Source organism: Dysidea avara, chromosome 3 (genome assembly GCF_963678975.1).
Source record: "Dysidea avara chromosome 3, odDysAvar1.4, whole genome shotgun sequence".
Lineage (NCBI taxonomy): Eukaryota > Metazoa > Porifera > Demospongiae > Dictyoceratida > Dysideidae > Dysidea > Dysidea avara.
The window spans coordinates 4,485,139-4,508,881 of record NC_089274.1 but is presented as its reverse complement, the minus strand read 5'-3'; the positions used below and the strand labels follow the sequence as shown (position 1 = coordinate 4,508,881).

General features: G+C 37.4%; 1 protein-coding gene and 1 long non-coding RNA gene across 2 annotated transcripts in view; one reads left to right on the top strand and one right to left on the bottom strand.

The window, feature by feature from the left end:
- The window catches only part of LOC136249000 (leucine-rich repeat serine/threonine-protein kinase 1-like), a 28,207-nt gene extending 10,521 nt beyond the window's left edge, over nt 1–17,686 (top strand). The window contains exons 12-20 of the mRNA XM_066040881.1: nt 3,031–3,138; nt 7,613–8,823; nt 8,882–9,001; nt 10,453–10,749; nt 11,954–12,211; nt 12,277–12,417; nt 12,470–12,949; nt 13,009–13,588; nt 17,069–17,686. Coding sequence (XP_065896953.1) covers nt 3,031–3,138; nt 7,613–8,823; nt 8,882–9,001; nt 10,453–10,749; nt 11,954–12,211; nt 12,277–12,417; nt 12,470–12,949; nt 13,009–13,588; nt 17,069–17,529 — 3,656 coding nt within the window. The 3' untranslated portion in view covers nt 17,530–17,686. The remainder of the gene's footprint in view (nt 1–3,030; nt 3,139–7,612; nt 8,824–8,881; nt 9,002–10,452; nt 10,750–11,953; nt 12,212–12,276; nt 12,418–12,469; nt 12,950–13,008; nt 13,589–17,068) is intronic.
- On the bottom strand, nt 37–21,020 carry LOC136249002 (uncharacterized). Its single transcript, XR_010697971.1, has 3 exons — nt 20,866–21,020; nt 9,335–9,411; nt 37–148 (listed from the first exon to the last, which is right to left on the bottom strand). It is a non-coding gene; the product is annotated as an uncharacterized lncRNA (long non-coding RNA).
- Nucleotides 21,021–23,743: the final 2,723 nt, after the last annotated feature.

The following is a 23,743-nucleotide window of genomic DNA, read 5'->3' as shown; positions in this document are numbered from 1 at the left end:
TTTTCATGCATATTAATACATATAGCTCTGTTTTATTGAATTGTTTACAAGGAAGGCCACACAACCAAATTTGGCTTGGCCTTTCCCTAACATATGCACAATCAATGTTTCATTTTGTTCTTATTCTTCTTCTTCGTCTCTTTGCACTCTGTGTAATAGAACACAAATGCATAATTTAATTGTCTTGAAATTTGGTACAATAATAGAAAATGACTTTAGTGTATCATACAGTACGATAGTAGTACTGTATAGTAGAGACCACAAAGGTGTGGGTGTGTCCCATGAAAAACATCACCAGCCTTACTTTTCCTTGACAATGACGAGGCAGTATTGGTTAGGTAAAACTAAGTAGTATAGCGGCGTAGCCCCCAAAATTGGCAATATTGTGCACTATTTCATAAAACCATGAAACTTTCCACATAAATAGTAGTCCTCATGACATGTAATTTTAGATATAGTGCCATCGTTGAGTTGACGCTTGGTGACTTTTACGGCCGCTTTTGTACAGAAAATTGATCATTTTTGTCTTTAACTCCCTGAGGCAGTAATTAACTTGTTAAAACATGGTACCAAAATAAAGATCTTGCTGAGAGAAACAACGTGGTTTTTATTTGAAGTCAATAGGTGATTTTAGTACAAAGTTATGACCATTTTTACTAGCTGCAAAATTTGATAAATTTACCTGCCCTCGAGGTGTGAATTACCTGTGGGCAGATAATTATGCATAAATTGATCAAATTATGTAGCTAATAAAAAAACACTCATAACTTACGAATGTAATCTCCTATTGACTTCAAATAAAAACCAAGTTGTTTCTATCAGCAAGATCTTTTGTATGGTACCATGTTTTAACAAGTTAATTACTGCCTCAGGGAGTTAAAGACAAAAATGATCAATTTTCTGTACAAAAATGGCAGTAAAGGTCACCAAAGGTCAAATCAACGATGGCACTATATCTGAAAATACATGTATTGAGGACTACTATTTGTGTGGAAAGTTTCATGGCTTTATGAAAAAATGCACAATTTTTGGTTGTGCCACTATACTAAAGCCCAAACAAGTCTTCAGATCGACCCCAAACGCTTTCAACAAGTTGTTATGGAATTTTTTAAATATATATATTAAATGGAATGTTCTACTGACTGACTGCTGACTGACTGATGCCTTCAGACAAGCATAACTCGATAACAGCTAAGTCTACGGGCTTGATTTTTTCACTGTTTGACGTCGCTTCAGCCAGACACATGCCTTTTGGCATACCATAGTACATTCTTCATGGTCTTACCATGCAGTGTCCTCCTTTGTGTCCCATTCATCTTTGCTGACAGCGAAAGGTGTTGATTTGGCGGTAGCACATGATGGCTTCCCTTTGTATCAGAAATCATCCATATTTTTCATAGTGGCTACTTTAATTGCAGAGGTGTTTTTCAAACAGTTTTTGATTCGTAATGCTGTGTAATGGGTTGAAAATAGCTGACAACGAAGCATAATGGATACCTTTCAGACAATAATTAATAGCTGGAGTGCACGGCGCCATTTCTTACTTTTGATGCAGTATGTGTGGGTTCACCAGTCATAATAATTTTTAAGTTAACAAACAAGTACACAAAAAATTGGAATTTTTAACTAGAGCAGAGACCATATAGCACATCGATAAAAAGTACCAAAACAAGCTGGAGTAGTGCACGGTATTAAATCACAGTAAAACAATAAGAAGTGTTATATCCCTAATGTGCATTTCCATTATGGTGTCTTGAGCACAGTAGGGATATAACACTTCTTGTTGTTTTACTGTGATTTAATATCGTGCACTACTCCAACTTGTTTCAGTACTTTTTATTGATGTGCTATAGTCCCTACTCTAGTTGAAATTTTCATTTTTTTGTGTACTTGTTATTAAAGAAACCATGAACAATTATTTATGAAGAACAATTTTTGTCATGTTTTTACTGAGTAAGCTGCATATTGGAATAAGAATTAATTACAAGAAATGTGTATGCGCTTAATAAATAATACGCACTTAACAGATGCATGTACTTAACAACCCTACTCTACAGTATCATAGGAATGTCTTTCAGTGATTTTAAAGTAAACAGGGTAAAAATCATGCCTAAAGCCAAGCATGTGTAACAAATGCTCCATTGATACACTCTACAACTAGAAAAGTGTACGTGTTTAATAGAAAGGCTGTCAAAGCTTGTTGGACAAGCTGACTAGAGTAATTCACATCACTAGCAAATAAAGTAAGACAGTCTTGCTATTTCCTGTGCTGGCATTCTTCCAACATGTTAGAAAATGGTATGTATAAAATCCTTTGATCTTTGGGAGATAACGAAGTCTTTAAAATCACAAAGATACCTCTGGAGAGGTTCTCTACATGATTAGAGACCTCCTAAATAGTAGATAAGTATCTGTATATCTCCAGTTGAGGAAGTCAACACACAGCACATCTCACTAATGATCACTGATGTGCTGAGTGGCATTGCCGATCTCACAGCAGATCAGTGAGCTCTCTTTTATAGACAACAATGTGGAAAGTGATTGTGGGTTTACATTTTGTACAAGATATAATGACATGATGATGTTTTACTCAACCCACAATATCTATTAGTATAAATTCACCCACACCATTTTCAAAGTCAGTTAGAGACCACCCACTAAAAAACCCAGCTTTGCCTTAGGTTTTTAAAATAACAAAGATCCTCATGGTAGGTCTCTAACTATTGCATGTTCTTCCATGTAACATCACGCTAATTTAAAAAGTTACTCATTGTAGCCAAGCTTGAAATTCGCTGTTTATAGAATTACATGCTCCCTTGTCCATAGAATTTACTGTACTCCCAAAACTGGTCATATGAAATAATCCATTAAATATTGTTTGTTTATTCTTACAAGGGTATGAATATGGGATGGTTTTGTCAAATGGCCCTAACTTAATCAAATACTGTTTTTTGATTCTTCATTTTATTTGCATGTAGTTAAATCTTATGCCGTCTAGAAATTTTGATTAGTTTTGTGTTTTGTTTACAGGGACAATGTTGTATTATTCTGACTATTGGAAACGACAGATATTGTGCATTGATATAGAATGGTTTTGTGATGTAGTGAGTAAAATAGTTACTATTCCAGTTGACAACGGTGAGTGACTGTTGTATAGTAGTGCATACAGTACGGTAGTATACTGTATAAGGGATCATGGAGTTTTTCCCTTCAAAATCACCCAAAAAACAGCCTCGGTTTTCCTTCAAAACAACTTGGTGGTATTGGTTAAGCATAATCAAGCCCAAATATGCTTTCAGAACAACCCCAAACCCTTCCAACAAGTTTCTATGAAATTTTCTATTTAACTGAATTTTCTGCTAACTGACCTACTGATGCCTTTAGCCAAGTATAACTCAACAATGTATAAGGCTATGTGCTTCACTGTTCAATCCCGAAACATGCTTTTCACCAACTGCAGCATGTACAATACACACATAACGGACCTACCTTCGTCCTCCTTTGTGTCCCAGTTCTTTTCATTGACAATGCAAGGTGTCGATTTGTAGTAGTGTGATATGACTTCCCTGTGGCTGTAGTGGTAGCTATTAACCTTATCGCCCATATTTTCATAGTTATTGCATGAGACACTTCTCATACTGTTCTTCATTTGTATTGCTGTGTAATGGGCAGAAGACAAAGTGTAATGGCCACTGCACTTTTCAGTAACTGATTGTTGGATTGCACACTCAGACGCAAATTTAATTTTATGGCATGCCTGGAACCATTCTTTCTTTTGAAGTGGTATGTGTGGGTTCATTAGTCATAACTATAGGTAAATAAACAAGTAGAATGAAAAGAATAGAAATTTAAAGTTGGATTAGGGATCAAAGAATAAAATAATTAACAAGGGAATAACAAAAAAAGTAATGAAACAAGAGAGGTTGCCTATACCTGCAGATAATTTAATCCCTAATTCAGTCATAGTGTGTAGACTGAAGTATAGGGATTAAATCTCCATTCAGGTATAGGCAACCTCTCTTGTTTCACACCTTTTTTGCTATTCCTTTGTTTCATTACTTTTTTATTCTTTGTTCCCTAATCCAACTTAAATTTTTCATCACATATTCACTGGTCCATACCTACTTTTAAATGAGTAATACGGCATGATACACATACTGCACTGGTTGTACACATACATACATGTGTGTTAACAGTGTTAGTCCAGATACAAGTTATTGTTAAAGATCCAGCCTCCTTGTAGCCTTTTGATTATTGTAATCTTGTTTACTTTTGAAATTTTCTGTTGACTTAGCTGCTAGTTACTGAGTACTACATATGTTGGCACCACCCAGCTATCCTGGAGGCTGTTGACGACAAACTACTTGCTGGTACCTTACCATCAGGACACATGATAGTGTGTCATGCGGCCAAGTACAGCTAGTGCAGACACACGACAGACAAGTGTGTATTTACAGGAACCAAGAAAACACTGTTTTCACACATTCATAGCTCAATAGTGTCCTATTGGAAATTAACCAGTTTTGCTATAGAGACTCCCTTGGGGTAGGGCACCTTCTAGTCCAAATTTAACTTGAATCCGCCCAGCCATCACTAAGATATGCACCTTCAAAGTTTATCTTATTTTCTTTGTATTTTTCTTCAGTTCTGGCTTCTTTTTCTTCTTTTCACTCAAATTGCTATAACTCACACATGCTTTAGTCAATTGACTTCAATATTTGGAGGGTAGTAAGAGCATAACGCAGCACATTTACAGCCCAATTTTTGTACAGATTGAACTAAGAACAACGGAATTGTGTATGATTTTGACAATTGTAAAAGCAATTTGTCGTCACACCTACAGGGTAATCCACTTGACGGAATAACTTGAAAATTTATCTGTACATGAAGTTACTATCATAGTGCAAACCTTTTGTGGCTTGAAAGTACTGAGAGCATTAGCTAAAGAGATATAAAACAAAACTATACATGTGAAAATCACAATCAAGATACTCTAATAGAACAGTCACTGAGTAGTAAAAACATGTACAAAAGATGTCAAAAAAAATTTCTCCAGGTTTTGAACCAGGGACCTCCACACCTATATACCCAAGCCCTTTACCACTCTGCTACCACTGTCAGTTGCTCACCTCACTTAATTTCTACCTTATAATTGAAAGTACACTAGAATGGTATGTCAGTGGAAAGTGTGTCATACAAGCACAGCCAGTGCGGGTGGGCGACATACTCATTTTATGGAAACAAGAAAATGCCATTTTCATGTATACATAGCTTGATAGTGCTTGAATGGTAATTAACCATTTCTGCTGTGGAAACTTCTTCAGGGTAGGGCATCTCCCATTCCAAATTTTAAATAGAATCTGTCAAGCTATCATTGGGATATATGCACCTTCAAAATTCAGTTCTTTATAAATACATAATTTTATAACCATGCAGTCTTTGACGATTCCTGTAGTAAAGGGGAACAAAGTTAAATGGAAGTATCTAGGCCAACCATAGGTTGGCTTTGAAACTTGCAATTACAAAAAGAAGTGATATCCACACAAAAACAGCCAAGCTGTAAAAAAAGGTGTAGCCTTAAAAAGCCTTGGTGAAAAAAGTTGTGAAATCAAAAGTGGCAGCCAAGAAATGGCTGTAATGATGTTAATGCTAATAAATTTTAATAATGGCTGTGTGCATTGTTAAAATTTATTAGCATTAACATCATTGATGCCATTTCTTGGTCACCACTTTTGATTTCACAACTTTTTTCACCCAGGCTTTTAAAGCCACACATTTTTTTCACAGCTTCACTGTGTTTGTGCAATTTTAATTACTGTCATAACTGTGTAGCCTGTAGCCTTTCATTCATATCACTGCTTGGATCCCTACTTCACTTTTAAATTAATATTTTTTACACTAGTTTTCTTTAGTGACTGGATTTGCAAAGGCACTTCTTGTACTGTTCTTTGTAATGCTGTGTAACGGGCTGAAAACAAAGTGTAATGGCCATTTCACTTCCACATTCAGACCTAATATTAATTTTATGATATCCTTGGTGTCATTCTTTCTTTTGATATGGTATGCACAGGTTCATCAGTCATAATTATGTTACGAAAAGGTAAGTATACAGAAACATTAAATCAAAGTTGTGAAACAAGGGAGGTTGCGTACACTTACAGCCTGTTTATGCTACAGATCGCTCTGGATGAGATTGCTTCAGTGTGGTCCAGATTGTTTGTTAAGGAGCGGCATTTATATTACAGGCCCATTCCAGTCAACTTAAACTCACAATCATAATATTTTCATTGAAGCAGAGATTGTTGATGGATTTAAAGTTTCTGCTCTCAGGTAAATAGGCATGACAAGTCTTAAGTGTTGACAACAACCTCTCAATTCCTTGGAGTTGGTTGACTATATACTCACATGCGTACCTGTTTGTTCTTGAGCCCTTATGTTGTTCTTGAAGCCGTCCTTCCGTACCGTCGCCTAAATAGTTTGCTGTTGCTTCATTTCATCATTACAGTCACCATTTTAGCTGTAGTTCTCTGCATCTTTATTGCATTTACTAAGGCCAAATTGAACTGCAGGGTTGCAACTGTTTATACTGGTAAGTAGACAGAACTAGATCAAACCAGACCCACATCCCTAGCAAGTCCATTTCAGAGCAGTTGGTTCAATACGGTACGTGTTTACACTACCTTGGGAATCGCTTTGATTCAAGATAGTTCAAACTAGATGGCTAATGTTACAGACATACTAGTGGATTTAATCCCCATTCAGTCATAAGTATAGACTAAAGTAGGGGATTAAATGTCCATTAGTATGTATATCTGCAGGTCTGCAGGTTTAAGGGACCTCCCTTGTTTAATTACTTTAATTTCTATGATCTCTAATCAAACATAACTTTTGTACTTGTTTGTGTTTAAATGGACAAGATATATCCACATGATGGAAAAGTGTCACAATGGGCTGCACATTCTGTAGATGGCTTTGGCAGTAGATTCATTGGTTAAGCTGGTAAAGATGATGCTCTTTCAATGAGTTTTTTTTAGTGATCACAGCAGAAAGGTATATGTTTCAGCTCCAACATAAGTTCTTTCCATAGAAAATGTATGGGAGACGAGTTTTGTAGTTCTCTACATAGAAAAGTATTCCAGTACATGGATAGAATAGTTTTTGGTCATTGTGAGATGCAACCTAATTGACTTATATTGGTGTTGCTACGTAATTAACAATACAAAGTGATGTAATCACACATATATCACTTGTTTTTGTTTTGTGTCATGGCTACCAATGGAGCACAATAGAGATGTCTGGAAGGCCGCCCATTTGTTTGTTTAGCCAGTTATTACAAAGCAATTGTGGCAAACCTATGTATCAAACTACAGCATTTTTGAACACTACAAGATGCTGTAGCTAAATCTTCTACTTTCAAAAAACCATTTGACCTCTCTAATTGTAGCTTTTCTTTGCCAAATGTACATATAAAATAACATCATAACACTTGATCGCTGTCAGTAATGTAAAAAGTCAATTCCTATATACATAAAATAAAACCTTTTAAAGTATGGTTTGGAAAAGTTAGTTTATAAGTTTATAGTTATGTAATTACCCTTTTCATTCTTCACAGGGATAGTTCCTAAGAAATGGTTATTTCAGTGGTGCAGACCATTTCTATCAAGTGAAAGCCTGGAATTGTTTGCAGTTTATGATATCATAATAGATTTAGGAGAATCATCATATTTTGTTCCGTCACTTCTTCCAGAAAGCTCTACTGTACTTGGTACCAATGACACACTTGTTTGTACTACTGCCAATAGTAGTAGTACTACTGGTGGAGCTGAGAATCACAGTACAGAAGCATCATGTAGTATTGATAATGAGCATTCAAGTGATGATAATGATGATGACTATGCTAAGTCTTTAGTTGCCCGTGTGCTAAAACATGGTCACTGCAAGCTAGCTAACCAAAAAGGTCTTACTAGAAGTAGTAAAGTACTTCATCGTAATCAACAGTCAGTAACTAGCAGTTGTAATTTTTATAACATTAACTTGATGGAGTCATCATATTTTGAAAAATCTACTGACTTGCTTACACCGTATGTCAGCAGAAAGGTATACTATTCTGCTCCTAAGGTCAAAGATATTGTTGATGCATCATATTATCCACCACTTTGCCGCTTTTGGTTTTCACGATTCATTCCTACAGGCTTTTGGCAAAGACTGCAATCAAGGATTGTATCGGATGTTGAAATTAAAAAGGTTTTGCTAAAACTCTTACCAATCATTCAACATCATAGTTTGTACTTGTTGTGGAGCCTGTGGCAGTCTGGTATAGCTATTGTATACAAGAAGACAACATTACTAGAACTCAAACATGAAGCTAACTTCACATTGGGTGATAATGGAAAATTAGTACTACAATATGGGGACCATAGAATATTTTTGTCTATTAACACTGCTGAATTGATATTCCTGCATGAAACAAATGTTAAAGCAGATTGTCATCTATCATGTGAAATGGTACTAAGTCTAACTACAAAACTGTTAGTTTTAATTGAACAACTAATACTTGAATTAGATACATGGTTTCCAAGAACATTACAGATCAATCCATTAGGGGAAGTTATGTCTTATGTTCCTTGCTATCGCTGTATACAAGATGTAAAAGTTAGCTTGTATTTCCATTATACTGAGCACGTCATGATATACTTAAATGGATACAGCAACAACATTTTCTGTTTTAGCTTCAGAAAATTACTTGACTTATACTCTGCCTGTAGAACTCCAACATGTCGCCACCATGGAAGATTTTTTGTAGAACTTTGTGCTCCAGACATAGTGAGTACCTATAGTGTACTAAACGGCCATATAGAATATTGTCCTTGTGTTTGTGCAGGCATTTAAAGATATTCAGCATGTTGTGTGTGGTCCAGACATTCCAATCAACATCGACAAGGAAAAGGTACTCGGAAGGGGTGGTTATGCTGTGGTACTTAGAGGAGAGATGATGAAACCTGTAAGTGTAACATGGACAAAAGTGTTCTACCTGTAATAAACAACAAAGAACATTACATAAAGCTGAGTGCCATACTAGTGCAGTGTATGATTTTTTTGGATTCTAAAAGGAAGAGAAACCTAATGGCACTTTCATCTGCCACACTATAAGCTATTAAGTATTCTATGAAAATGGAAAAGGCCTATATATCTATATACGCCTATGTATACAGAGCCATAAAACAGTGTATTGATGCTCAAGTGTTTTTATTCCATATTACATAAGATAGTCCGTACTTTAATTGTACACACACACTTACAACACACACAACACTACACATACAACACACCTAACCTCTCAAGTGATGGATGTACATATATAGTTGTGTACCATCTCAGTGAAAACCACAAAATTTGCACCAAAATACATTTCTATTGAAGACAATGGGTAAAATAATGCATGAAAAATATCATGCAAGTTTTAATTACTCTGTAAAAAATGTTTCAAAAATCAGTGGAACATATATACAATCTTTTTTGCCTATTCATGGAGGATTTTTTGTTGCATGTATTGGTTTACATTATGGTAGGTATCTTAATGTCTTTAGTTGAAACACCTTTCTTTCTGTATGAGCAAGTGATTGTGGGGTTAAACCTATACCATAGTAAGTTTGATAATCATCGTAAAACTCATTCCAGCAATACAAGCCGATGTACGCTCTTAGTGTATTCTCAGCATAGTCAACTTGCTGTACATATTAGCATAGTACTATGATTCCAAAACTACTCAACGCGATACGCTGAGACTTTGGTAATGTTCCTTGATAGGACTGAGGCAATTAAAAAACCGAAACTATATAGGTTCTACTAAGATAGTCACATGTATGTTTGATATAGGGCAAGTGGAGCCCAAGACCTGGTTGTGAATTTCATGATGTTTGTAGATTCTTTACCTTATACTAGCTGATCCTGCAGGTCACGATTGCATGGGTTGATCTTTTCTGTAATGGCACTTAGAAATTAGAGATTATAAGCATCTATTCTGAGGAACTATATAGGCACTGATAATGTGACCCAATTGGCCACTCATTCTTACACTACAACCCAAGTGTTTCATTACAGAAGTAAACACTTATTCCAGGGAAGTCATTTTATTCAGTGAAGCAGTACTTGACATGGAGCACAAAACTCTTTGACTGTGGGAAAAGACTTGATTAATGACATGTTGCCATCCATGTTGGAGTTGTGAAAGAATGAGTGACCTATGCTACTACTGGCTGCTAGTTCAAAACTCTTTCAGAGTAGGCATTTCTAATTTCTAATTGATAAGACTGCAGAGTTAGGTTAAAATGTATTAAATGTTGTGAAGTTCATAAAAAGTTGGGTTCTCACAGATCCGGGTCCTCAGTCTTGGAGTCCATTGTACCATTTAATACATGTTGTAGCTGAATTCAAGTCATTTTTGTTTACTAGCGGCAGTTGGTTGCAATCAAAGCAATGACAAGTTCACAAACTGAAACAATAACTGTCACTGACTATTTTGACAATTATGTAGTTTCACTTAAAAATTACCAAATGATCAGGAAAGAAGTGTCCTTTCTCTCTACACTACATCATGATAACTTGACCCAATTATGTGGAGTGAGTACCAATCCATTTTTGCTGCTAATTGAGCTAGCTCCTCTTGGAAGTTTGCGTACTATTATCAAAGAATACAGAGTTGCTGATACCGTTCTTGCATCACCTGTTCTCTGTCAATCCATGACTCAGGTAAGCAATATGCTTATATATTGTGGCATGTGATGTAAATGTTTAAGAGGAAAGATTAGCGATCTTTTCAATGAAAGTTTTGCAAAGAATACAATTGTGACTGAATTTGACAAAACAAGGCTTCGACGCACAAAGCTTTGTTAGGAGATATGGCGATTTTAAGGAATCATTGTGTAATAACTTCCCAGTGCCTACAGCTGTGCAAACAAAATTTGCACCAATTGTTCATCTGTTCACTAGCTATCACTGAGTGGGTGTATACATTTCTGATACCCAAACTTTGCCCTGTTTTGAGCAGCTTTTTTCGAGCGGGTAATAATATCACAGGCGGTACTAATAGGGTGGGAGGGTGGGGGTGGACGGTGGTCTTAATATACGGGTATAAAATGAAGTAAGAAGACGATTGGAATCCAGAGGCCAAGTTTGGGCTCTCCATGGCCCTCCATGGCACTCAGATTACTCCAAATTGACTGAGAACACTATTGGCGAGCTCTCTGTGAAGTCCCAGCTCACTACACACCATTATCACAGAGCCATGGCCATTTAATGGTGCCAATCTCACACTCGTGGCTTTGACAGGGTCGGAAGAAAGCTGCTACAGAAACCAGACTTGTCAGTGCTGAAGGAAGTACAGTGTGAAATATGATAGTGTATTAGACCAGCAATCCATTTCTGGTAAAATCGTAAGTTTGATTTTGTGTGTGTGGAAGCCTTGTTATGTGAAATCCGGTCACAATTTATGTTGAGATTTACCAAACCACAAATGTCAGCTTAGTAAAATGCTGTCCATTTTCTAAATCTGTTACACTCCTAGTATTCCCACTGACTGGACATAGCTAATAGCTGGCTACTTACTCCATCTAAATGGCCACTCAATTTAACCAGGTACCTTATTCACTATTGCAGGAGGTGACTGATCTGTTGGTTTGACACCAATTGTGAGAAATTGAATTCTTGATATGTAGGTGATAGAGGTGTCAATTAATATTAGCTATAAAGTGGTTAAACTTATACTGTCTTTAGATAAGCAATTAATTGAGAGATGAGCATTCCAATAGATTATATAGTTGATGGGACAATGACAGCTTGTAGAGTGTAAATTGGTGGTCTCTGGTATGAGAATACACCAGCTAATTGTGATACAACAGATGCTATTACTAGTGATAAACGTGCATGTATGTAATACATGCTTCTCTTAACACAGATAGCATCAGCATTATCCTTCTTACATCACAAGCATGTAATTTACTTCGATTTGAAATCAGATAACATTTTAGTTTGGAAGTTCCCTTTACCCACCTCATCTAAAACAAATCAAATTGTGTTGCTGAAAATCACTGATTATGGCATAAGTAGAGTATCCACCTCAGGGTACGAAATCAGAACCAGCTATGTCGATGGTACTCCTGGATATATTGCTCCTGAAGTACTTCTTGGGAGAAATATCTTACAAGCTGATAAGGTATGTTTGGGCCAAATTTAGTAGCATACAGCTATACTGTTTACATTATATGAATTGCTTAACAGATAGATGTGTTCTCGTATGGGATGACTGTATATGAATTGATTAGCTTACAAATGCCATTTGAGAAATTGTGCAAAATCAATCCTGATGTTAATATCAATACATATGTCACCAAAAAATGGCGGCCTCCCTTTCCCCTAAAAGTAAGCTTACTGCCTTTATAATGTACATGTCTCTATAAATATATGTTCACAGGGTATTTGGTCTCCATACCTTGCTCAATACATTATGAATCTTTGCTGGGAACATGATCCTAACAAGCGTCCTAAAATGTCTCAAGTAGTGGAATGGTGTAACCTTCCTGAGATTGAAGTCTTGAGGGCTGTGTACCATTTGGAAAATGGGAAGTTGAGTGCTATTTGTCAATGTTATATTGATCGTACTCATGTTCATTCATTGGATGCTGACACTCTAGATACTAGCAAAGTCAAATTCACTATAGCATCTTACACAGAAGATGATCCATTGCTTTCTTTTCCTGCACTAGCCTTACCCAACCAACACCCTTTTTTGCCACTAACTCCTTTTGAAAAATGCAAAGATGAGGATGAAATTTTTAATTTTAGAGTGGAGACATCTAATCTGCATTCTCAAATATGGATAATAAAACTAATTGATGAACATGCAAGTGAATTACAAATATTTTCTTATAATAACAGTCAAGCTGGCTATAGAGTAAGTACATAGTTACAGCTCTTTACACATAGTACTTGTATGTTTAATTAATTATTTAGATGTATTCAACTTCAATATACACAACTAAAGTATCAGCCATGGTGAATGTAGGCCAGTACATGTGGATATATACTGCAGATCATAAACTAAATGTAGTTCATATTTCCACAATGCAAAACATAGCATGCATTTTACTGGAAACTAATCTGTCTGTCATTGAAATGCTTCACGTTCCTGAATGGCAAGTGGTTATTGTGCTATGGAGAAAATCACAACTGTGGTTTATCCATGATAAGATTAGAGATGGTCTTCATGTAATGGATGTCATTAAACATGATCCTGTTATCCATATGTGTGTTGTAAATCTATCAGAAAGAACTGAAGTGTGGGCTACTCAAGGTGACAGAAATATAGTGATATTTGAATCTTCATCCAATGGTTTCCAGAGTAGTGACTCATTACACTGTACTGTTGAAAACAAATCACTATTTACCAACCTAATTGTATGTCTTTGTTTTACCAGCACTATTGGTGGAAACAACATGCTACATGTATGGGTCTCCTTCCACCAACTACCTCACCTAGTATGTTGGAATGCCAAGCAAAGAATTCAGATTAACTGCATCAAAACAAATACAGGTACGTATATATGTAATAGTTATACCACGGGCACGAGGGCTTTTCCTGATATATACACACAAGCACGAGGGCCGCAGGCCCAAGTGCAATTGCGTATATACAGGCAAAGCACGAGTGCCTGTGGTAAACTATTATGTTCTACTTTAGGATTGAATTTTGCCAAACAAACTGGATTCAATTTTAATACATCAAACAGTAGTTTGATTTTATATTTGCTAATATAGCAATTTTAAGAGACTAGTGTTAATTATGTTACTTTAATTGCTACATTTACAAAAGTAAAAAACAAACTACTGTTGATGTATTAAAATTGAATCCCACAATCACAGGTTGTTTGGCAGAATTTAATCCCACAATCACAGCTTGCTTGATTCCCTATATAAGAGAAGAGGATAACAGTATAACATCAAAGAAATCTTAACATCAAAGAAATCTGATGATTTCTGGATATAGTGTGCACTCCTATTAGGTGTGCAATGTCTCAAGTTAACAAGATACACGCACTGGTGGCTAGTAAGGTGTATAAGTACGTTTATATATATATATGTAGACTAGAGTTGTGGCCACCCGTGTTGGCTTTTTCGATCGCTATTGGCTGCTTGTAAACATTATACGTATTGGTGACGTTATGGCCCACAATCGACCTTTACATGTCAGGCTATAAAAGAATTCGAGTGATCTGTGAAGTGTCTTTCCACCTATTAGGTGAGGTGTCGTAGTGGTCTTCGCCACCAGCACTTGCGCTATGCTGCACAAAACCGCAGCCAGTGCAATATCTGTATATTGCTTTGCGGTCGGTGCATTATAACTTATAATGCACTCATTGTGGTCTACAAAACCACAACCAGTGCATTATAAGTTATAATGCACTCACTGCGGTCTGCAGCAGTGCAATATACAAATTATGGCACTGGCGATGCCTTTGAACTGCCCACGCAGAGTGGTACATATCTCATTATATACCACTTTAGCGTGGACATTCAAAGGCGCCGCTCGGTGTTTAACTCGCATATTGCCCGGGCAATATCATGGGAAAGCGGTTTGCCAATGACTTTGATACCCAGCCAGTTCAAAGAATCGATGCGCTTTGACTCGTTATATTGAGCGACATAGAGCTTTGTATTGTGGGACTCGGTTTTGTAGAGGTTGCTAAGCTTAGTACATAGGCTAAGATAGAGTAGTTGGTTGTTACTAAAGGATAATGAAGGCACAAAATAATTGTTTGGGCGATTGTGGATGCGTATTTCTACCCACCGTGTATCAACCTTTGAACAGACCATGGAACAGCAAAGCTACTACTGCTACGTTGAAATAGGTTAGTAACTTACAGTTCTAAGTACTTAACTTAATATAATAACTTACTCACTGTCCCAATAGCGAAGTTAGTTGGCTTAACTTAGTACAAAAATGATAACAATATAAACTCCATCCCACAATCGCAAGTTTTCTAACATTGCGTGTTGAAGCATAGTAACGTATTAATGACGTTTTAACGTATGGATAACGTTTTGATGGCTATTAGCCCACGCTATTAAAACCACAATCGATCTTCAGATGCTACTGTATAAAACAAATGGGATGAGTTCTCGTTAGTTCTTTCACCTATTAGGTGAGTGCGCCCCAAGTGATATATATCACTTGTACCATGGCTGCTTGGGATTTTGCTGACATATACACCCGCAGCCCTCGGGCCTGCGGCCCTCATGCTTTGGGTGTATATATCAGCAAAATCCCTCGCAGCCATGGTATAACTATTACAAATACACTGCCTTAACGAGATATACACACTGCCACCAGTGCATATATCTCACTAACTTGAGACATTGTACACCTAATAGGGGTGCAAACTATATCCAGAAATCATCAGATTTCTTTGATGTTATACTGTTATCCTCAAGGGAATCAAGCAAGCTGTGATTGTGGGATTAAATTCTGCCAAACAACCTGTGATTGTGGGATTCAATTTTAATACACCAACAGTAGTTTGTTTTTTACTTTTGTAAATGTAGCAATTAAAGTAACATAATTAACACTAGTCTCTTAAAATTGCAATATTAGCAAAAATAAAATCAAACTACTGTTTGATGTATTAAAATTGAATCCCACAATCACAGTTTACTTGATTCCCTATTTAAGAGAAGGGTATAGCAACTAAAGATTTTGCCAATTAGGTGGGTCTACATGCTAAAGTAGAACATATTAGTTACATCACAGGCACTCATGCTTGCCTGTTTATATGCACTCGGGCCTGCGGCCCTCGTGCTTGTGCGTATATATCAGGCAAAGCACTCGTGCCCATGGTATCTAATGAAACTAGTTTTCAGATATGTAAAGAGCTATGTGTCATGGTAGGTACGATCTGCCTTATGCAGACACTATGCAATTTGTCCTATATACATCCAGATTCCATATGCCGTATAGCCTAAATATTTCAAGGGGCAAATTTTTTGAGGTCGAGTAATGTTACCTAATTTAATTTTTCACGGATTAGCAAACACTCCAAAAATGTATTAGACTATATGGAGGTCTAAATATTTCAAGGATAAAATTTTTTCTGGTAACCCCAAAACCATGAAATAAGTGAAATTTTCCCCCTCAAAATATTTAGGCTATATATACAGTACTATAGTGAGATTTTACTGTAATAATGAGCACCCATTTGCAGTGGAGTAGCCATCCCTTCAGGGATGGGTGGGCACACACATTTCACCCCATGCAACTATCTAGCATAAACCGAGAGTCCATCCTTAGTGGGCTCTACATACATTTGGTTTAAAAACTGTTTCAAAGTGCATAAATGTATCTAGCTAGCTCTAATAATATGCTACGCTGCTGTTCCTGCAGCTTATTTCACTAGTCTAATGCTACTGCATGGATATACAAGCTAGAAATGAAAACTATTTAATTACACCTCCTTGTCTTGTTCTCTTTTAGCTCATCTGCACTTGTACACAACCAGCCTGACTCTTAAGATAGTTGTACAGGCCGGCTTAATTCACAGTCACCACTGAATCTTTCATTTCCAGCCAACTTGTCTAATATGGTAAACCAGAGAATTTAGATTTCGTTAATCACTTTGGTCACTTAATTATAACCTCGCCAACAGCAGAATCCGTGTTGCTCCTCACAATTCAGTATTCCGGATGCGAAAGAACTGGATTCCTTTTCCTAGTGCTCCTGTTTCCCAGCCTAAAATTTTGATCACGTGATGCTGTGCATTAAATAGAAAACACTGAAACTACTTGAATCACGTGATGTAATTATTGAACTTATCTCGATATCAGTTGTTGATGAAAATATGGCCCTGCCAAGGTATGCACTACTCGTTTATTGTTCGTAATATCATTAACAAAGCTGTCCTAGGAAAATTTGGGTGGGAACGTTCCCACCCAGGCCCACCCTTGGCTACACCACTGCCCATTTGACATAATTAAACACTAAATATTGTCAAATTTAACTTACTACTGTCTTTGTTCATAGGGTATGATGTTACTTCTTTGCTTGGCCACAATAATCAATTGTATGTTGGAACTTCATCTGGACTAGTTGAAGTTCATGACTCAGAGAAAGGCATTATCCTACAGCAATATTCTATGCATGTTTCTGCAGTCCACAGAATTATGAAACTCCCACCAGAAATTCACAAGTGTATTTGTGCAGAATTATTTCCTACGGTGAAGTCCAATGCTGAACTTCCCAACCATGTTGGTGGCAGATCAGCAGATAATGATGAAGATGTTATTCCAAAGGAAAGAAGCTTACAAGAACACGCTTTGCAGCAAAGCTCTAGCCCATATCTTCCACGTTTGTTGTATTCTGCACCTTTGATTGTCAGTATTGGTGATGGTTTAGCAAACTGGTTAAATATAGATGGTAAAGAGAGAACGACTGACCACAACTTAGAGCTCCTTACTTGGACTGGTTATGGACACTTAAGTTAATAGATCATATCTAGTAGTAGCTGCATGAGTGTAATACCTGTAAGTAATTTTTATTTGTACATGAAGTCATTTAATCAATTATAGCATTTTATTCCCCCAGATTATTACCCTTGCATCATTTGTGTGGTTGGAAATAATATGCAAATAAATTACAAAGAATCCGAAGTGTATATGTATATGAGTGTTGTCTTTTAAGTGTTGGTGGTTATTTAAACAAGTGTTTGTTATCGTTTAGGCATATTCGTCATTGATCGTGCTCGTTGGAAGAGGTTGCTAGTTGCAAAACTTTTGACAACACAGTCAATAGTCAGCCCTTCACAGAACATTGTTCCCATTACGATTTGTTCAACACTCATTGCAACGAATTTGATTTCTCTAATCGTTTTGATGCTGAAGAGATAGAATGGTTTCTAAACAAGCCATTCAGGCTTGTGGGTAAAACGACTGCTGTGCACAACGAGATTCTTGGAAAACGTCAAGTTGATGCTAACAAGCCATAGATTATATATTCCTTAGTAAGGGATATATAATCTATGGACAAGCTAACTGAACTCCTTAGATTAGGTGGTAAGTTCACACTGTGTAAGATACATGATCACCTAAAACACTATACAGGTTCCCCTAATAGCTACAAAAGATATGGATGGTCAGGTAAGGCCACCAATTGTAGATTCCTTGTTTCCTATCACCTGCCCGCATGGTAACTTTAGAGCCGCATGCAAATATACTTTATTCAGTAAAATACTCTAATAGAACAGTCACCAAACGTAACACTAAATAATCTTCCACAGTTACTGAGTATATATGAAAACTGGCATCTGCAGCATCATCCCATAAAGGGATTTAGCTGGCTAGGAATCTTGCAGATTGGTCCTTTGTATGCTCATAACTGAACTACTTATGACTGTCACAGATCCCTACAACTCTTGATCAATGCAGAGACCACTCAGAAAGAAAGCATATTTTTATATTTATTTAATATTATCTACATATTTGTGCATAAACTGCTCTACGTCAAAAATTTCAGTCCTGAAACATATAACTAGACCCTCTGCTCCATATACTTAGCTACTACCCTGCAGCCTCCCCACCAAACCCTAGATCCACCCCTGCATATGGTCTGAGTGCATACACTCCTTTACCCTAAAACACTTTAACTTGTATATGCGAATAAGGAGTTGTACTGTTGATTTATATATGCATAGCTGTTATTTTTAAGTGGTACATCAAATTGCAAATTCACTGACTTTAAGCATAATCTATATACTAATAATGAAAACCACATGGAACAAAACATCGACCATAGTGTAACTAACATACATAGCGGCTAGCAGTGTGCGAAATAACTTTTCAGACGTGTCCTGTCGTACTGTCAGGGCATTGTGAAATTTGAGTGGACATCAAGCAATTTGACCGGATATTTTAACTTTTATTGTTTCTCCTTTCCTGCGTTTCTACCACTTGTATGTTTGTTTCAAACATTGGGGCCACCAATGTACTGTAGAGCTGATTACTTGTCAAACACTCACTGATACTGATAGTACAGCATTTTAAAGAGTAGCTACTGGCCACATGAAAGGGCTTCTATAAAATCAATTGGGCCTTTGTATGAAACGAGTCATAAGGACTTCAGTCAAGGCCTTCTGCTTGCCTTGGAATGATATAGCTACCCTGTATATGGTCAAACTTAGCTTAGGCTTAGAATATATAGTGGCTCCATCTCTAATATGGCAGATGCATTGTTCATTCTAGCTTAAAATCTGGTTGTGCAGGTGATATCATGAATATCACAAGTAAAAGTACCAATGGCAATCAGATTATAAATACATTTTATTAGTGACTGATACAAGTAGGCTGGCACAACATAGTAAACTGTTAACCTCAGAGAGGTTAACTTGGGCATGCCTTTGTGGTCAGTACAAGCCAACAACACATAACTTAATTACATCTCAATACCATCATGTCTGGCCTCCCTCCCACTATAAACTTTGAAAGGACAGCATTTCCAGACAAATTCAATTATAGGCTGACACCCGGTGTAATTGACCGGAAATTGTCCAGTGACCAAATGTTATTTTGCGCACTGGACTAGCCATGTGGTTGCTCCCAAGGGGTCACCAACTGATTCGAAATCTCATACACCTTCAATGAAAAATATGAAATCTTAAGTTCTTATTATGATTCTAATTCTACTCATTCTGGTACCATTTCTCACACAGCTATAGCACTCAACTGCTCCTGCACAAAGGTAAGAATGAAATCCGATGTTCCACTCCGCTTTGGATTTGTATTAAGCGAGTTGTAGAAGCCAAACAAAACCAGGAGCTGTAGGAAAGAAGCCGCACAAAACCAAGAAAGAATTCATGCATAACCAGAAGACATACAAACTGTCAGAAACATGCAAAAACAAAGGAGGCTGTAGGGAAGCAATGTCCCAGTATGTCGCTGTACTAGAATCCAGTCGGCTGCATGTCATGCCTTAGTTGTTGTTAGATTGTCTGATGTTAGACGACCAAAAATTCCCAGGGAAGAGTAAAAGCCTATTATAAGTACAGCCCAACATAAACTTAGCAACACACAAACAACAAAAGCAAAGCATACAGTTGCTCCTGATTTTGTTTATTATTATTAATGCTTTACGGCACAAGTGCTGAAGGTCTGTTCCTACAGCCTGCTCAAAGACTTTAGCTACAGAAGGTATGTTTGAAAAGTTGGAGAAAGGAGAAAAAATCCATGACTGGACCTAGGTAGCCTCGAACCTGCAGCCATCCGATTTACGCTCAAACGCTTACAGGAGCCTACCAGGTGGTCAGGATGTTTTCTCCTTGTTATTTCATGTAATTATATCCATTCTAGAGAGTAACTCATTATCTTTAAGTACCCCAAGTAGAACCAAATGGACACTAGTTAATTTTTGTGGGGTTTCACATCTGATAGGGCTTCGACAGTTGCTCCTGGCTTTGAGGGGTTGCACAGGATTTCGCCTGAACGATTGGCCTGGTTGTATAGGGCTTCAGTTGCAAGTTGCTCCTGGGTTTCCTTTAATAGTTATATCTTGACTTTGTTCTAGGTAAGACTAGCTTTGCTCCTGGTTTTATATGGCTTCATGAGGCTTTGCTCCTGCATGAACTTCTATCCACTATATTTTGGTGGTTTCGAGAACTTGTCACTCTTCAGTCACCAACTTGCATTTTTCGTTCGATTTTGTGAAATCCGTGAAATTTGTTCAAGATTTTGAAATCCGTACCCCGTTTTTCATGACATACTGAACTGAATCAATCGAATAAAATGTTCATAACTGGCATTTACAGCAGGTAACATGTTGTATTCACTCACCCTCCATGGCCAGAAACTCCAGAAAATGATCCAATCACGATTGTGGCAACTCACGGAAGCCCCCCTCCCGCTAGTCTCGTCCCAGACCTCACCTACTGCGTTGCCTACTACACAGCTTCTAATAGTTCTTGTGCGACAACAGAAACAAGCGAAATCACGTGCATAGGATTTCGACCAATCAAATCGAGGATAGTTATAAAAACCGGAATCGAAACGAAACGAAATCAGCCTACAGTCTAGTGGAGGACAATCACTATATTATGCACAGTTACACTATAATATGCACGCACTATCTGTTTATGCATCAAGCAAGACTCCAGGTGGAAGCATAGATGGAAGATTTCTCTGCACGGCGCTTATCGATTAGAGATATTAAACGCCTGCTCCTATCCGCCGAGTCTCGGTCTGCTACAACAGGTCCGCCCAAAATCGGTACCCCCGGACCAGTTGCAGCAACCATACTTGGTCCCCCCGGACTACTTGCAGCACTGCAACCTTGTCCCCTCCCGGAAAACTTACTCCGCCACAGTTGGTCCCCCTCTGCCATAACTGAGTGGTCCCCTACCGGCTTTATTACAGACTCGATCATAGATCTTTGAGAAGGCGTAGGGCTAGGCACAAAGTGCCCCACTTTAGAAAAGTTCTGTGCTTGGGTAGGTGAGCGTTGATTGTCCCTTGACCACTTACATAAGAGGTGTGCCATAATAGCCATAGATGGCTTCATCCCTCTCTTAGGCATGGCTTCAGACTCGTCAACCCACTGCAGCCAATCATTACCGTAAACAGTTTGTAATGACCTAAATGATCAAGCAGTTATTGCTATTCACTCCTCTTATGAAAGTGGTCAAGGAACAATCAATGCTCACCTACCCAAGCATAGAACTTTTCTATTGTAGAGTCCCCAGCGGGTCCCCAGACCCTCGGATAGGAGCAGGCGTTTAACGCCAGCGAAAAATTGACTGGATATAAGTTTTACAAGCTATACAACAACAAAGATAACACTTAAACAGTGGACAGAGAGGCAAACTCTGCCCAGTCCTGGGATGATGGTATTGTTGCCATTACAGAAGCATCATTGCCACGTTGAACATCAATGGCAACTTTCTACGTATATTATCTCTAATCGATAAGTGCCGTGCAGAGAAATCTTCTACCTGGAGTCTTGCTTGATGCATAAACAGGTAGTGCGTGCATATATTATAGTGTAACTGTGCATAATATAGTGATTGTCCTCCACTAGACTGTAGGCTGATTTCGTTTTGTTTCATTTCCCGTTTCGATTCTGGTTTTTATAACTATCCTCAAAAGGATTCATTTTTGAACTTCAAACTATAATTACCACACGTGACTTCCGCTTTAAATTTGTCAACGCACAAGAACTACTGAGGATTTCCAAATCTTTGCAACACATCTGAAACCCAAAGCGGAAAAACGTGATCCAGTACGTCACTTCCTGCCTTTTACCCAATCAACAATTTAGACCGGACCAATGGTTTTATTTATTTATTTAATATTATACTGGGCAGTCAGCACAGCTGATTGTGCCCAGGGGACAAGCAAACAATTACAAAAAAAAATCAATAATTACTATTAAGATAAGTATCTAATTGTTCCTGAAATAAATCTAGTGAGTTAGAATCAATAACATGTTGAGGGAGATCATTCCATTCTCTTATTGTTCTAGGGAAGAAACTGTTCATGTAGGCATCTGTTCTGATATGTGTAAAATGGTAGGATTGATGATGATGAATTCTTGTGTTTGTGGAAATCGCAGTGAAATAGTTAGGAATTTTAGAGCTAAAAGGCCATTAATAGATTTGTACAGCAGGGTAAGACGCATCCTTTTACGACAGTGTTGCAATCATCCAGTGAAGGAAGAAAATAACCAGGATTAAGACTTCGCAGCAGTCTACTTGTTGGGACATCTTCAGTGAGGTTATCAAATGATACACGGTTCAAGGCTGCATATATATGAATGAAAATAATGTAGTGGACTGAATTTGATGATCCATTGTCATAAATTGAGGTTGTATACTCTTGTCCAAGTTATCTCCAGTAATGGTATATCGATTTGCTTTGCTTTAGGAAGACTAACATCATCAGTAAAAGCCATGTAATTGATACAATTGTGATCAGTAGAATTATCATCTGAACTGTATAAGGAATCTGACTCATTACTACCACTGTTTTCAAGGTCTTCACTAGCAGTTGTTATCGAACTAAATCTTCCTTCCAGATCATTTTTCCACTTTAAAACCATTTTATCATGTCCAGTGCCAATTTTATTGACTAATCGAACTACTGTTCTATGTGAAATGCACACACCAACTTTGTTTAGTCGTGTGTACACTTATAATGGGTATTACAGTGTACTTGTATATAGCTAGTATATAGATATAAATTACCTTTTTAGCAGCATGACCTGTACATAATATACTTCCAACAAACAGCTGTACCACATTATCTAGAAAATAAGAGCACTGAAACTGCTACGCATAATCTTATTTTAGATTTGATGGAAGAAGGATTGTATTTACTAGCAGCTTTCAACACAGCTAACAGAGTATGTGCATTAGATTCTAATTCTGTTAAGACACTATCCCAATTGAATTGCGTATAGTTGGACTTTGCACTAGCCAAAATTGAACCATTCATAGTGCAGAATAGAGCACACTCCTTATCTACCGGTATTCCATCAGCAATTCTTTTGATAGACTCCTGCTTCAGTCTGGGCATCTTCAGAAACTTCCTTGCGGTATACGCAGGACGTTCGTATCACATAGTTTTTACGACGTCTTTATAAGGTGTGTGAAGAATATACTTGTTTACTACTCTTCTACTTCTGATATGCTGTACCTGTATGTGGGTGATGATAGTT